Raw genomic sequence first — 17701 nt, forward strand, 5'->3', positions numbered from 1 at the left:
TAATAAATAAAAACTGAGCAATGGTAGAATCACTCTAGCAGGTTATTACAATTTTATCTAAGTAGTTTAACGTATTATTAATTCAGATAATATTATTTTTTATTTATTTTACTTGTGCGCGCAATTAATTATTGTTTTTTTAGATAATATTGAGAAAAAGTGCAACGATGCTCAGAGTTCTCTAAAATCACAAATTTAAAATTGTTCGCCACTAGCGACCATAAAAGAGCCAAAAATATAAATCAGAAGACAGATTTGAAACGTTAAGAGATTGACTTACTTAACGCACAATAATTGCTTAGTGCAGTACTTGTACTTAGCTGCAGTATTTATTACTATATTTATTAAGATTAAATGTGACAATAGTGTTTATAATAATATGTTATTTTAGTTTGCCTTGTTCTTCGCAAAAATTTTAGTCCGTATAGTGTTTTGTATAAGGCAAATAAAATACAACTAATAATTTATCATGTAAAATATAATCAGTCATTTGTTTATTTAACTTATAGTAAAAAGGTTCATAAAAGTGAAATAGTTGATGGAGTTAAAGTTACAACGTACACATAAATTGTGATGTGACAAAACCCGCGAGACAAATTGTCTCTACTTGGATCTTGGAGGGGGAGTCGTCACATCTACTCGAATCGGGATGTTCAAGAATGGTCGGGAAAATAACTTCACTATCGAGTACAATTGAATCACAATGTATTTCTAAATTCAAGTATAAGCAATTCCTCCGCGCTACACATATACCTTCTCTCTCTCTCTCTCTCTCTCTCTCTCTCTCGCTCTCTCTCTCTCTCTCGCGCGCGCGCGCGCACGCGCTTTCGCGCTCTTTACTAAAACTCTCATCTCGTGACCGTACCTAAGTAAGATTCACTTACTCTCATCCTCCTGGCAACTGGCGCTCCTGGGTGGGCTTCTTCTCGACCTTGTTCCTTGGCTTCACGCCCTCGACCTTGTTTCTCGGCTTTACACTCTTGATCTCTTTCCTCGGCTTCACACTCTTGATCTCGTTTCTTGGCTCTACGCTCTCGTCGCTTCGTCCTCTCGTCCCTCTCAGACACGCATCCGCATGGACATTTTCTAAAAACGCATGATTTGAACTCTTACTTTACTGAGTACATTAAATTTTCTTAGTATACAAAATAAATTAAATTTGTATTTAGTTTTGTCACTTTCAGTTTCTTTCTACTCTCCAAACATGCTGCGCAGGAAATTAACTCCGTTAGTTTCTATTATGTTACTAAAATTACTGATTATCAATCATTTTAACTATTGTAATTTATTTTGATAGAGACTAAGGGAGTCAATTTCCCACACGATGGACCATGTTAACTCTATACTTCTATTTTGTAAGCTAAAATTTCACCGTGAATTATGCATTGGAACGATTTTCGATAGTTAAATATTTAATAATAAAATGTATCAAAGTCGAAAATTCTAATGTCGAAACATGATACACAGGGAATTGACTCTGTTAGTCTTTATCATGTAACTATAATTACTGTTTATTAATCATTCTCACTATTGTAATTGATTTTAATAGATACTAAAGGAAACAATTCTCCGCACAATGGACCGTGTTAACTTTATTCCTTTATTTTGAAAGCTAAAAATTCAACCTCGATTATTAATTGGAACGATTTTGGATGATTAAATATTAAATAATAAAATGTATCAACGTCGAAAATTCTACTGTCGAAAAATGCTGCGCAGAGAATTGACTCCGTTAGTCTCTATTATGTGCCTATATTTACTGTTCCTGATAAAAAATAAATTTATTGTTATTGAAAAAGTAATTCGTTATAATTTCATGAATTAATTTCATGATTGGACTTTTTATAATTTTTAAACTGATCAATATGAGCAATATGATTTTAATAACAATAAATTTATTTCTATTTCAAAAAGAAAATTTATTTGTACGAGAATAAATGATGATAAAAATGAAAATCTTTCTATATGTATTGCTATTATACATAAACCTTTGAAGAGAGCAAATGGCTTAGTAAGTAACGCATTGGGTTATCACGCCAAGGTTCTGGGTTCAAATCTTGGTCGGAAAATTTTTTTTCATTAATGTAACCCTCTATCTATTGTGAATGGTCCATTTCGTTAATTAATAGATAACATAGGTTTTATATTAATAACATTTCAAAATTTTATTATTAAACGCCCAAAAATCATGTGATTATCACGTGGTTGTCACATAATAATCACGTGCCTTTTTTCAGTAGGGGAGCCTATACGGGGTGTTGCAGACATTCGAATTTTGAATATTTCTTAACGTTTATGAAACATATTTCATAAAATTGAAAACACTACCAAGATAAAACTTCCTCTGGAATTTTTTTTTTTTTCAAATCTTTATAAAATACCATATATTGTGCAAGCAGTGATATTTGTATATTTTTCAGTCAATAGCGTCTGCTATTATTAATCCTAAAGAGAATCAATTGAAAAGCTCAAAAAAATTAATAAAACAAATTGCGTTGGAATCACCACCATTTTTTTTTAAGCATGAAAGTAATTTTCATGACATATCAGAATTTTCTGATAAAGCTAAAAAAAGGAATATAAATCAGAACATTAAGGACTTTAATATGGAATCTTGTGGAACTGAACGATATGATATTTCAAGTAGAAAAATCCAAATGGGGTACGTATACTTAATAATTTTAATTGTAATATGATAATGAAACGGTCACCACTCTGTTGGTCCGATGCGTAATTATTTATCAACAGTAGTTCATATTTGCCAACCTGCGTCGTAATTATGACGACAGGTCAAGTAGAGAAAATGGATTTTATATTAATAATAATAGAGGTCCGAAATACCAGGTAGTGGAGAATTATCAAAATAATAAAAGTTTGTTACTATGTTTTTATAACAAAAATAAATATATTCAGGTTGCAGATTGACCTGCGTGTAAGTACTGACTCTCTTACTGCAGATATTTCGTCGATAGCTCTTTTCTTTTTCTTCCTTGAACATCTCATCCATAATAGCCACTGTTCGTCCTAGACAAACTTTTTAAATTTTGTTAACGTTTAATTTTAAATAACTGTCGGCACTAAGTTACAACAGTCTTGTGTTCAGTTGCACCTATCCGCGAATTCCGCCGCCTCCACGGGTCCACACGATCGTGTGGACACATTTGACTCGGCCGTGATGTCTACCAGTAAGTTGTCGACAGAGACACAGCCAACATCGAAAATGAGCAGAAATCGTGAGAAAAATGTGGAGCTGCTCTTCATGTGTGCTCGCCGCAAGAAAATATCAAGAGGCAAAATGAGGACATGCGAGTTGTGCGACCGGCAATTCCACACCATATGTGTATCATACAGATTCATAATGGTGAGGAATATTATCACACTCGCCTGTGCTACCTGTGCTGATAAATATTCCACCAGCACGCGCAGACAATAGCGAAGGCAGCAGCAGCGGCAGTAGCAGCAGTGGCAACAACATATGCCAAAAGCACGCCTAGTACGATTGTGCCCAAGAAGAACGAGTCGGTACCCACATCGCTCGCTGGCTCCAGAACTCAATCGCCCACGCAAATCTCTGCAGCATAGGCGACATCTATCGAGACGTCCCTGAAGGACATCTTTGCGACGCTGGAGGACATTCGGAAAGTCCACAACAAGGCCTTTCAGTTACAAAACGTCGTGTCTGAAAGTGTCTCTCGGATTGAGAAGAAGCTTGGTCCTCTAGAAAACCACCACAAAGCTCTTGACGACTTGCCTGTGCTTAAGACTCAACTAAACAACGTCGAGTCTTCCATCGCTGAGCTGCAGGCACAATATCAAGAGCTGTCGTCAAGAAGTCCCGCAGCACAACAGAACAACAGCATTGCTCGTTTCTCTAAGAAAATAAACAACCCCCGCAGCGAGCTGGCTGAGGTTAAAAGGAGGCAGGAGCGTCCAACGAACAATGTGGTGGTCATCTCTGGCCTGTCCTACTCACAAGAAACTTTGCTGCAACTCCTGGCTTTCTCCGTTCTGGCTGCAATAGATTCCACGGTCCTAAGATGGGATGTGGCATCCGTCAGGATTATGGAAAGACTTGACGGAACAACTACTAATGCGCACGGTGACAGCAGATTCCCACCTTTACCTGTCACTTTCTCTTCTAGTGCACTGGCCTGCTCAATCATCGTGGCCAAGGCCAGGAGACGCAAGCTTTACACTAGTGAACTGGATGTTGCCCTACTGGAGGAGGCAAAAGCTCTTTGCCCAGATCATCAGGGGCTCATTAACATCAATGAGCTGCTTCTTCTAGATATTCATGAGCTGCATATTAAAGTCAGGCTAGAGGCAAAGAGGGGAAGGAGATGCTGCACCTCCGTGAGGAACGGAAGTATCTACATATGCTCTGGTAAAGTTTTTTTTTCGCCCGGACGCCGTCAATAGCCGATACGAACATCGCACACTAAAACACACACATATTATCCCACCAAAACCACCATATTACTTATCGAATTCATCCACATCTGCTTCTAAAGCGTCTCTGTCTAAGGGTTTGAGGGTCTGCCATTTCAATGCGAACTCTTTTACAGGTAACATTGAGATGATAAGGCTCTTCTTGTCCACTTGATCCCCCTTTCACGTAGTAGCTGTGACTGAGACTTGGCTTAGTGACAAGATAACATCCATCCCTTTACTCGATGACTACATACCGTACAGACGGAACAGAAACAGAAACAGTGGAGGTGTAGCCCTCTGCGTTCATCATTCACTGACAGCCAACGTTATCTGGTCATCTGACGGCTAATGGTCAGGCAAGCAAGGTAAGCCAGAACATTTATTCTGTGAAATCTCTGCTAAAGAAGTATCGCCTATTTTTGTGAGAGTTGTGTATCGCCCTTCCGCATACACACTTTAGCAGGTATGGAGGAGCACGCAATACCAGCAACTGTCGCCAGGTGGATCAACGTTATGCTGAGGACTAGGACGATAGTGGCTTCCTGGGGAGCGTACTCTTGCAAAGGAGTGGTGTGGAAGGGATGCCCACAAGGAGGGGTACTGTCACCAATACTATGGTGCCTGGTGGTGGACTGCTTGCTCATCATCCTGAACGAGGCTGGTATAAACGCACAGGCATATGCAGACGACATCGTCATCATGATTAGTGGGGACGACGAGGACGTGCTAGCAGGGCTAATGCAGATCGCACTGGGCCTGGTAGAGAAATGGTGTAATAAAGTAAAACTGGGGGTTAACCCTAACAAAGTCAGTGTCATGCTGTGTACGAACTGGTATAAAACCAAGCCGATGTAAGGGCTCCAACTCCCTGAAGTTCCCCTGAAATTGGTAAAGGAGGTTAAATACCTGGAAGTTGCATTCGACGCCAGACTCAACTGGGAGAAACATATCAAAGATAAATGCGAGAAAGCGATAGCCACTTTCTGGGCCTGCAGGAGGGCTTTTGGCAATACCTGGGGTCTAGAACCGGATAAAGTGAGATGGCTATATGACGCAATCATAAAACCAAGACTCACCCATGGGGCACTGGTATGGGGCCACACGTGTGAGTTGATCACTCACACAAGGGCAATAGACAGGGTGCAAAGATTGGTCATGGGAGGAATCACGGGATCCATGCGAACGACACCTACGGTCGCGAACTCCCTCCACTAGGCAAGGTAATAAAGACAAGAATAGCGGAATCAACGAACTGTTCGGATTTCAAGGATGCGGCACTTTTGGAACAAGTAATGCCGGTAATGGAAGAGTAAGGTTGTGACAGAATGGCGAAAAGAATTTATTTCTCTAAGCCGTTCTCGATCATAATCCCAGAAAGGGAAGAATGGAAGACGGGTTCACATGAACTCCTCAAAAACAGTGTGGTGTGGTATACAGATGGCTCAAAAAATAAGAACGGTGTAGGAGCAGGTACCTGGTGCCTGACATTAGAGGGTAGGAGACCACTTTTGAAACCTGAGACTGAGGGACTCCGAAAACTGCAGGTGGTACGAGTATGAAACGGAGACCACCTCCCACCTGCTGTGTAAATGCCTAGCTTTTGCAGGGATAAGACAGAGAGTGTGGAGGGTTCCCATGTTGGGGTTAGAGGAGCTATGGTTAGACGTTTTTGTAACGTTAGCTTGGCCTCAATTTTCCGAGTTTCCGAAGCTATAAACAAGGTTTTATAAAGTAACTACTAATGGTAAAGAAGGCACAGCACAATGGGCTTCGCCTGAGTGCTCGACCGGCACGTCCCCGTGCAGGGGCCGCCGTAGTTCACCTCCACCCAATATGACTATATATATATATATATATATATATATATATATATATATATTATATATATATATATATATATATATATATATATATATATTATATATATATATATATATATATATATATATATATATATATATATATATATATATATATATATATATAATATATATATATATATATATATATATATATATATATATATATATATATTATATATATATATATATATATATCTTCCTATATTATATAGTCATTTTGGCAAGACTACCCCCCCCCACCCCTCCACCCCCTCCACTACCCCCCCACCTTGGCCCCCCCACCAAAACACGTCAAATTCTTTCATTTTTCTGTTATTTTCGAAAATCTCAAAACCACCCCCCCCCACCACCCCCCCGCCTGGCCCCCCCACCAAATAACATGACTGCTCTCAGGATCACCTCACGTCTCCCAATGGCGCGCAACTCGAATTTTATAAAGTCAATCATTTTATAGATGCCTTTTGCGGCACAAAGATTTAAACATTAAGAACATTAAAAAAAATTAAAATTAATTTAAAAAAATATATATATATAAATTCAAATGATGAATTTCAAGCGTCAGAAAACTTCAAAAACTAGCTAAAACTATTTTAAATGCCATTAATAGTAGAAGTTCAATGTTAAACAATACTTTTACTTCCAGTAACAGGTTTTCTTATACAATAAGATCGATCATTTTCAACCATCCAGAACATAATTATCAGTTCATGAAAATAAAATTTTGAAGATAAAATCACACAGAAACTACAATAGGGGGTTGGCGAGAGAAGCGAGCAGGGGGGCGGAGCCCCACTAGTATATATATATATATATATATATATATAATATACACACGCTTTTACGGGCTTATGGCTACCGCGTATATATCCAAAAATAAGGGTATATATCTATGTATGTAAAATGTGCTTCTAAATACATATATACAATCCTTTTACACTGAAAATTTATAGAACTCATGATAAACACAAAAAATGTCATGAATATGATATAGCTGCTTATGGTAACCACCTATTGTAGGATACACAGGCTAATGGCACCCAACAAAATTGTCATTAATGTAGGGTACACAAGCTAATAGCACATAGAAAACATGCTATTAATATAATGGTATCAAAGATGTCATTAATATACTGATATAAGCTTAAGGCTTCTACGTATACTACGACATACAAGATGGAATGCGGTAGATTTCATTTCTTTATAGTTATAATTTTATCGATTTTTAAAAACGTTTCTAGGGGTCTATCGATCCTTCCGAGGCAGGTTGTATATAAAGGATAAGAATAAACTAGGAAATTATTTCTTTTTTGTTGTATATGTGAAATGAATATACATTCTTGACACCACAATTATTAGAATATTTTTACTTTTATTTCTAACTATAATTGTATAATTTTAAACAGTATAAATATATGGAAGATTGACATTTATCGTAGAGCAATTGAGAACACAGCTCCTGTCGTACGCGCCATGTTAGATCTGACAAAAAGGTTAGGTAGTATATGCGATACACAGAATGCGCGGTAATTCAAATACACGACATTCCTCCCTCCTTTCAGAAAGTAAGAGCACTTAAGTTGGAGAAAATAACATTGGTGGTCTTCGGTTACGAGCTGATCGTCGCGGCAACACGGGTGGAGATTGACCTTGAGGTGCAATTCTCGGCGGTGCCGGCGCTGGCGGTTGAGCTGGTGGTCGCGCTGCTGCTGTTGGATTAGCATCTTGCTGCTGAGGTGCGTTAGCCAGTGGCTCTTGGGCGCCTTCGTAGAAGCGTACTTGGCGCCGTCGTTCTGGTTCTTCTGCAGTTGGAGTGGTTGATTGCTTTCGATCTTTATGGTCCTCGAATAAGACTATCTGATCGACATGGCGTTTGAAAGACTTGCCTAGATAGTCGATTTCGTAGTGGAGATCGCCGAGGCGTGTTATGATCGTACCTGGGATCCATTTGTCCATTCGTGGATTGCCAGAAAGAAAATAAACTGTCTGCATTGGCTGGAATGTGCGAAACGTCGGGTTGAGTTCCGCTTGTTGCTTTTGTGAAATTCTCGTTTGTGTAGAATCAGGTCTCACTAGGTCTAGACGTGTTCGTATGTTTCTGCCAATAAACAACTGTGCAGGTGGTTGCCCTGTTGTTGAATGAGGTGCTTTTCTGTACTGCCTCAGAAACTCATTCAGATTCCTCTGTAGCGAGCCTCGTGTAGTTTCCATTTTCTTCAGTGTATCTTTTGTAGTCTCTACGTATCTCTCAGCTTGTCCATTCGTAGCCGGATGATACGGAGCTGAAGTTTTGTGGTAGTTGACTCCACTCATTTTCAAAAACGTTTCGAATTCTTCAGAGACGAACTGTCGACCGTTGTCGGAAACTACTGTAATAGGTGTGCCGTAAGTAGCGAAGAGTTCGTCGAGAATATCGATCGTTGCTGCACTAGTAATCGAACTCGTTGTCTTGACTTCAATCCACTTGCTGTAAGCGTCCACTACTATCAACAGCATCATACCTGCAACTGGTCCTGCGTAATCGACATGGATGCGCACCCATGGGCCTTTAGGGTACTCCCAGTGATGCTCACGGAATTTCGGTGGAGCATGCGCGTATCTAGCGCAATCAGAGCACGACTTGGCTATGCGCTCAATATCAGCGTCGATACCTGGCCAATAAATGAATGAGCGTGCCATGCCTTTCATTCTGACGATGCCTACGTGAGCTGCATGTAAGTCGTCGAGTATAGCCTGTCTCAGCGAAGGGGGCACGACGACTCGATGCTCGAATATTAGGCAGTTGGAAGAAAGGCTGTAATTAACCTCTGGAGCTTTGTATCCGTAGCCAGCGAGGTTTTTACCTGTTTCTAGTGGTTGCACAATCTCGCCGAGATGTGCGTCCTTTCGCGTCTCTTTAGCTACTTGTTCCGCTTGCACTGGAAGTTGCTTGATCTGGCACAGCATGAAAGTGTCGAATTCGTCAAGCTCTGTGACTTCTTCTCCTTCTCGGAGAGAGACTTTGTGAATGCAGTTCGTTGTGGTAGCTAATGGTGCACGAGAACAGTAATCTGCATTTGCATTAGCTTTGGTAGACTTGAACTGCACATCGTATGTGAAATGTGCGAGATAATCAGCATAATTTGACATTCTGCTGATGCACAAAACTGGCAGAGATTTTTCTGGGTGCAGAATTTGCGTTAGCGGCTTATGGTCTGTAATAAGCGTAAAACGACGTGCGTACAAGTATTTGAAAAATTTTTGTAGGCCATAGACAATAGCTAGAGCCTCTTTATCTATTTGTGGATAGCGTTGCTCAGTCGCTGTCATCGTGCGGCTTGCATATGCAATTGGTCTCTCCCGTCCATTGCTAAGTTTATGCGACAAAACTACACCCAATCCGGTTTTGCTGGCATCCGTGGCAAGAAGTAATGGTAAGGATGGATCGTATGGCATCAGCACCTGTGGAGAGATGAGAAGATTTTTCAGTTCTGTATATGCTTTTTCTGCAGCTGATGTCCATTGAAACGGCTCGACGTGAAGCATGTCTCGGAGCGGGCGAGCTTTCGTCGCTAGATCTGGGATGAACGCATTGTAGTAGGTTGCTTTCCCAATAAATAGTTCCAGGTCTTCTGGCGTAGATGGCTTAGGAGCATCGCGTATCGCCTCAATGTGCATGTCTGATTTATGCACCCCTTGAGCGTCAATTTTGTGCCCCAACATTTCGACTGCAGGCGCGGCAAAAGTGCATTTCGCGCGATTTAAGCGAAGGCCGTGTTCTCTGAGTCGTGCCAGCAGTTCATCGAGAATCAGGAGTAACTCTTCGAAAGAATTAGCAAATACAAGTATATCGTCGAATAAATTCCGTACCTTCTTGATGCTTTGTATAACTGCCTCGATTCTACGTTGCCAAATTGCAGGAATATTTGCTGCGCCATAGACTGCTCGCGAAGGGCGAATCAGTCCGTGTGTTGGCGTGTTAAGCGTCAATGCATGGCTGAATTCTTCATCAACTGGTAAGTGCGTGTAAGCATCTGTGATATCAAGATGCGCGAAAATCGTGGCTCCTTCCATTTCGCCGAAAATCTGTTCTGCTTTCGGAATAGGGTGCTCGTCTATGATTATACGCGGATTTAATGTTGGTTTGTAGTTGCCAGTAATGCGTATTTTGCCATTCTTTTTTGTAACTACGTGCGTTGTAGATGCCCATTCTGAGTAGTCCACTTTTCTATAATGACCAGATGCGAGTTTGGCATCGATTTCCTTAGCGTATGCATCGCGCAGCGCATACGGAATTTCGCGTGCGCGAGCAAATACAGGAGTCGCTCCCGGTTTCAAATGCATTTTAACTGGCGGGCCGATCAGCTTCCCCGCTGAACCGCTGAAAATCTCGTCGTGTTTTGCTAGCAATTGGTCGAGTTGCTTTTCTTGTTCACGTGTTAGGTGTGGCGAGGTCGCAGAAACTGCATGCACTTGCGGTGGAAAGAACAAATCCCAATTGAGTTCATGCTTGAATTGAGCGAGCCACTCACGTCCAAACAAGGAATCGTACTCGCCTTCGATAACGTACAGATCGAGTTCTCGTGTAGTTTTACCTAGTGTAACTTTTACTAGGATACGACCGATGCAGTTTAGTCGGTGGTGCGTGTAACTCATGAACTGTCTGTCCGTCGGCTGCAAGCAATAAACACTTTTGATCTTGCATAGTGTGGTACTATTAACGATGCCGCATGGCGCTCCGGTGTCGAGCTCCATTTCTAGATTGCGCCCGTCGACTTGTACACACAGCATTACTTTTTCACATGTTTTAATGGCATGCATTTCTTCGACTTTATTCAAACATCGTACGGTGCCAAGTTGCTGCGCTGGATACTCTACAGTTCGTACTTGATCTGTTGCAAGCGCCGTTTTATTTGTTGATCTGCACACTTTTGCTATGTGCCCTTTTTTCTTGCACTTGTGACACTCGGCCTCCTTGTGCGGGCAGTCCATGCGCTTGTGTAGTGCTCCGCATCCATTGCAGGTATACTGCGTGTGTCGCTCGCTTGGGTCGCGTACGTGTGATGAGTCACGCGAAGCGAAGGCGTTGTTCGACGCTTGGTTTTGCGTTCGACCGCGTGACGTATTACGACGATAAGAGCCTTTGCCTTGTTTGCCTTTTTTATACTGCGTCGGAGCAGTCATGAGTGCGTGTGTCTTTTCAGCTGGCGTAAGTTGTACAGATTTTACTTCATTCGCCGTCTGCCGCGTCGACTCGAGAGCATGCGCGATTTCATATGCATTTGTGAACGTGTTTGGTTTCTTTGAAATGATCTCGTCGCACATGTCGCGATCAGTGAGACCGTGTAGAAGCTGCTCGATCAGCATTCTATCCAAAAACTCTCCGTAGTCACAGTGTGCAGCTCCTTGCCTGAGTCGTAGCGCGAACGTAGCGACTGACTCGTCTTTTTGCTGTATGATGTGTCTGAACTTGACACTCTCTGCATACTTGTTCTTGGCGCTGTCGAAGTGTGTGGTCAATGCTGTGCGTATTTGGTCGTATGTACGAGATTCCGGTGTTTCGGGGGCTACTAGAAATTTAAGAGCGTTATTCAGTTCCACGCCCATGTGGACTCGCGCGTAATTGGCGTGTTGATCATTCGGGATCTTGCTCAATTGTAATGCCCAGTCGAAGCGTTTGAAATAATCTTCGACCGTTGTGCCATCGGATGCGCGGAATTCTCGAAATACAAATGGCGGCGGTTTAGGCTGTGCTGGCAGCACGTTTTGCCCGTTGCCTGCCTCGGCTGCGGCAGTCGGAATGGCTACCTTTATTGCATTGGCAAGCGCCTTAGTTATCGCCGCGATCAATTCCGGAGAAACTTCGTCGTCCTGTGCCATGTTGAACACCGATGCCAGCTGGTCCTTTTGCACTTTCTCTTCTTTCCCTCTTCTTTAGGAGAGCCACCACTTTCCTCTCTCACTCAGAAGGCTCTGAGTCCGCCACTTTCAGTAGCGTTGGCGTGTGCTCGAATTGTTTCTGACACCAATTGTTGTATATGTGAAATGAATATACATTCTTGACACCACAATTATTAGAATATGTTTACTTTTATTTCTAACTATAATTGTATAATTTTAAACAGTATAAATATATGGAAGATTGACATTTATCGTAGAGCAATTGAGAACACAGCTCCTGTCGTACGCGCCATGTTAGATCTGACAAAAAGGTTAGGTAGTATATGCGATACACAGAATGCGCGGTAATTCAAATACACGACATTTTTTTTCTGACGTTTCGGCGATCAATGATGCTTTTAGCAGGAAAAAATTCGGAGTGACTAATACCCGATTAGCTGTAGCTTCACAAACGCACTGGCATTTCTGCTCGAGCTCAAAAACAGCTTATTAAGTAGTAGACAGGTTAGCTATAGGCGTGATCGTAATTGTAGATTTTTCTATTTTTTTTAAACAGTATTTTCATTACAAACTGATACAGCAGACCGATGCTCACTTTAATGTAATAATTATTATGTAACGGTTTACTGTTTTCCTTATGATTAAGCTGAGAGATTTTTTTCTGGATATAAACAAGATTATGTTATGTTGCTGGGTTAATGAAGTTTAGTACTTTAGCAGATGCGGAAGTGATCTCATCACACAGTAGGATGAGATGGAAAACAAATTAATCGTCGTTAAAATCAAAATTACGTTTTCTCCATAAAAACATTCCAAAGACAGCATATCAAAAAATTACGTTCCTTGTAGCGATGCCAATTGATATAATAATCGGGCTGAAAGGGTGTGATCCTTTCTTGAAAATTTGCCATTTTCTGATTTCCAATTATAAAAGAATAATTTAAAAAGGCAATACCTATGAATAAATTTTGAAATATCAAGAGACTGTCATTACCCAATAACTGTAATTTTATTATTATGAAATAATCAAAGACGTGTTATTTTATTTAAATTCTATAGACTCATGCAAGAGATTATTATAATAACACATAGTTTCGACGACGCTGTGTATTGTCTTAATTTTGAATTCTACAGGCTGTAATTCATTATTACGATCGTTTTTTTAGTTTGCGGAAAATGTTGTATAAGAAAAAACTTTACGTCTGCAGATTTTCAAACACAAGGTGTTCTTTAGTTTTTGTATCGTAATTAATTAAAAGAAAATAATTATTTGAATTCTTTGATTTAATTTTGCACATAGTTATTCGCACTTTTAATTCCCTGCAGAGAGCGCTGAAGCGAGCTTTTAAAGTTACACCTTACTTATGTGACATGTGGTGGCTAAAGATCGCTTTCAACTTTTCTAATGGCTACCGGTAGCTAGCGTATAAGCGATAATCTAATGGCGTCCGGTAGCTATTAGTGAAAACGGTAGCCATAAGCTCGCGTATCTCATGAAATGGTAACCATAAGCTCCCGTAAGCGTATATATATATATATATATATATATATATGCATAAAGATCATTTTAAGATTGGTTTAGATAAAAGGGATGCTGCAATTAAATATTTGTGCAGATATGCTGTATATTGTTTAAAGCTATTTATTTATGAATATAAGATGACGAATGCTTTATGTATTTATGCATATCATAAGATGTAATCAGTAAATTTGTTCCAGATAGAGAGATGCTGCGATTAAATATTTGTGCAGATATAATATTTCTTTTTAAAGTTATTTGTTTGTAAATATGAAATGACGATTCATGTATTCATGCATATCACAAAATGTTATCTGCAGATTCGATTAACATAAAAGAGATGCTGCAAATAATTAGCGGTGCAGATATAATCGTTTTTTTTTCAAGTTTTGTGTTCGTGACATATAATGACGAATGCTGTATGTATTCATTTATATAACAATATGAAATCTGCAGTTTTGTTCGAGATCAAAGGGATGCTGCAAATATTTATTTGTGCAGGTATAATCTTTCTTTAATTTTATGTGTTCGTGAATATGAAATGACGCACATGCATATCACAAGATGAAATCTGCATAAAATGAATTTATTTTTATATGAGGATATAAAATATGATTTTATATAAAATTACATAATTTTCTATACTTATATTGATCCTTAGTGGAACAAAAATTCTGGACATAACAGTTTCCATCTGAAGATTCCAGACTGCAACAGAAGACAACTGAACCAAACAGGAATGTTCAGCAAAAGAATGTCGGAATTGAGACAAAGTCAACAGTTATTTACAGGTATTATTAGTTTTTTCAGTTTCTTTTTAGTTTACTACGGATGTTACCAGATTTTAATAGTTTTGAACAATTTCGTTAATTAGATTCTATCATCAAGTAGCGCGGTAGCACCACAAAGGCGAGTTTGAGAAGCAGACGAAGCCGTGGCGCCCGCACTACTATTTACTTCTATTTTGAGATTCACATTTTTCATTACAAAGAAATAAACGCATTTTTTTCTTGTCTCTTATAATTTTGACTTATATCATGTTTTATTATGCCTAACTGTGATTTTCAACAACAATATTGATAAAAACTACCTTTAATATAATACAAGAGTGTGTCATTCACAAAATGCTTCAATCAATTTAAATAATGTTAGGACCGTTAAGTTAGCCGCAACAATTGTTAGGACCATGAAGTTTGCCGCGCAGCTATACACGGATAGATATTACTTTCTCATCTGTTTTCTGCATGCTCGCTTATATGTAGTTTTCAGTGTTAGGTGTAGAAATAATTCGAAGTCGGTGTCTAGGTCTGCGGGGTGGCCGATGACAAGGTCTAGGTGGTGTGCTTCGTGGTATTTTGTGTTCAGGTGTACAGGGTGGCCGATGACGAGGTCTAGGTAGTTTGCACTTGGTTTTGGTGTCTAGGTGTAGAAATCATTCGAGGGTAGTCTATCTATAAAATACTTAAAAAAAATTACTGAAATCAATCAACCAAAGTCAAGTTTATTATACTTAATCATAATGAAGCAACAACATTTTTTTTTGTCAATAAATAACTTACTTAACTTAAAGTTAAGTTATGTACTGATTAATTAAAAGAACTTTTTACATACTTACTACGTAACTTGCCATGACCGTTTCATTTCGTTTATTGGTGAACAACTACATTTTTTTTTTTTTTTTTATTAAAGCGTTAGAAACAATGAAACGGTCATGGCATGTGACGTAGTAAGAATCTTGAGAGTTGTTCCCAATCAGTATATAATTTAACTTTAAGTTAAGTAAGCCCTCTATTGACCAAAAAAATGTTGTTGCTTCATTATGATTAAATATAATAAACTTGACTTTGGTTGTTTGATCTTAGTTCTTTTTTATCTGTTATTTCGTTGCGGAACATATCAAACTCGACTAACCTTTCACTTTTATAAATGTTAATATTTTTATGTTATTGAAGGCGTGTTTTTAAAAAAGTTAAGAAAAATGTGTAGAAATCCGAAGATAGCTGTTTTGATTAGGAACAAACTAGTGAACGTAGAAGACAGCAATTATAAAATGAAGAAAACTGGTTTGAACTATAAAAAAACTATTGTCTTCACTTATTGATAGTTATTGTCTGTTGCATTCATTTTTTTATTTATTTTCTGAATTTTAAAATTTTACACCTGAAAAAAAAATCCAACTGAATAATCTAGCAAACTAAATAAATCTGAAGACAACAAGAGATTACTGTTACCTGTGTCTCAATTCCGACATTTTTCTGCTATCTTCTGCAGTTTATAACGTTTTTCTTTAGTTGTTTTCATTTTCGTTATTTGGATTTAAGATATCGTTATCATTCATATAAAAGTAAATATCGTATTACGTATTACATTTTAGTGAATATAAATGTTGTGATTGTTATAATCTCACAATTTACATTTTTTTATAAATATAAATAAAAAAAATTTTTAATTAATATTATTTTTTTATTAGATTTGATTAATATAATTAATACTGTCATTAAATAAGTACAAAGAGTTTAAAAACATTTTTAAATATTTAAAATTTATTTCTATTTTATTCTATATTTTTAAAGCCGGTCCTGTGTACTAGTAGCTATAACTACTTTTATAGAATATTGACTGTATTGAATATATTTTTTTATACTTGACGGTAATTAATTCTTATGCTTTTGATTGATTAGAATTTATTAATCTAGCAATCTGATTGCAGCATTTCAAAAATATTTTACAAGAATTAACTGCTATCGAGTGTACATCTAATATTAAATAGTATATTTAATAATGACACGTCAAATAATTCAATATCATTACAATTATTCTGTAAATCGCGAGCAAAGCGAGCGTTTTTTGCTAGTATCTTTATTAAAATGGCTACAAAGCCTTAGAGACGTTCAGGAACTCTCCTTGAGGAGTTAAAAAATGATAAAAATTTGAAATAGCATGAAGCCGTAGTCCTAGAATTAGAAACACTGGATCAAAGACAAGATGCACTGAAGAACCGTATGAATAATTTTGATTACGATGATGAAGAAGAAATTAACATTAATGAAATTAATCAAAACAAAGTGGCACTGAATAATACAAACGCGCGTATCGAAACTCCAGCCTTATCTATACCCAAGCAAAAAGAGGAATCCTAGAAAATCAAACGATGCCTCAATTTGTTCAAAAAAGGAAATGATACTCCGATTGTGTGAAACACAAAATTGCGCCCAGATCTTGATAATCGCGTAGTAATAACAGAAAGCCAACAACCGACACGTCTCGACGTATAACAATCGATATTCCTAAATTCAAAGGCTTAACCACCGACAGACCATGAAATTTTCAAAAGAACTCAAAAATTATATTTCTTTCGTAAAACCGGAAAGTCATTACTTCGAATTTATTATTTCACAAGCACTTAAGGGATATGCACGTAATTGGTGGTACCACCCTCAAAGCGAAGTTGAAATTACAACAACTCTTATGAACGTTTCAAAGAAAGATTTTGGAATAAAGATATTCAAAGAGTGAATGCTAGAAAAGTAGAATTCGGTCGATATATTACCGAGCAAAAAGGTAGAGTCAATCACCTAACGTATACGTATACGTTCGGCCTAGCTCGTGAGTTAAATATGTCAATAGAATAAAACAAGATTGTTAAGAAAATCGCCGAACATTTTGAGAGGGAAATTAGATTTCTAGAATTTCTAGAAAATCTTACCGTCTTTGACAGTGACGACGCGTCTAAAAGAAATAGTAACACAAAAAAAATCTTTCTGGACTTCCTACCCAAAGAAAGAATGACACCAATACGAAAATAACCTGCACAAAAACCTACAGAACTTTTTACAAACATTGTTGTATGCCAACATACAGGTAATAAGCAGGATTATGTGTAAGATGTTGTACATGACCGTCTGTAGGCAGACAAAAACAAACAATTTTTGTTTATTAATTTAAAAATTAGTAGTAGAAATACTATATAGCAGAAACTACAAATCATACAATATTAATTCAGTTGAAAATT

At 38.3% G+C, this 17701-nt stretch overlaps 1 protein-coding gene across 16 annotated transcripts in view; it reads left to right on the forward strand.

The window, feature by feature from the left end:
* Positions 1-17701, forward strand: part of LOC100680429 (protein unc-79 homolog) — a 2400004-nt gene that overhangs the window by 1722106 nt on the left and 660197 nt on the right. For all 16 annotated transcript variants that reach the window (XR_004345182.1, XR_004345183.1, XR_004345184.1 and 13 more), the window contains one exon: positions 2421-2662. Coding sequence is in view for 13 of the 16 variants with exons in the window: in XM_031923950.1 (XP_031779810.1) it covers positions 2421-2662 (242 nt within the window). In the remaining 3 variants the exon portion in view is untranslated. The remainder of the gene's footprint in view (positions 1-2420; positions 2663-17701) is intronic.

Source organism: Nasonia vitripennis (assembly GCF_009193385.2).
Source record: "Nasonia vitripennis strain AsymCx chromosome 2 unlocalized genomic scaffold, Nvit_psr_1.1 chr2_random0002, whole genome shotgun sequence".
Classification (NCBI taxonomy): Eukaryota; Metazoa; Arthropoda; class Insecta; order Hymenoptera; family Pteromalidae; genus Nasonia; species Nasonia vitripennis.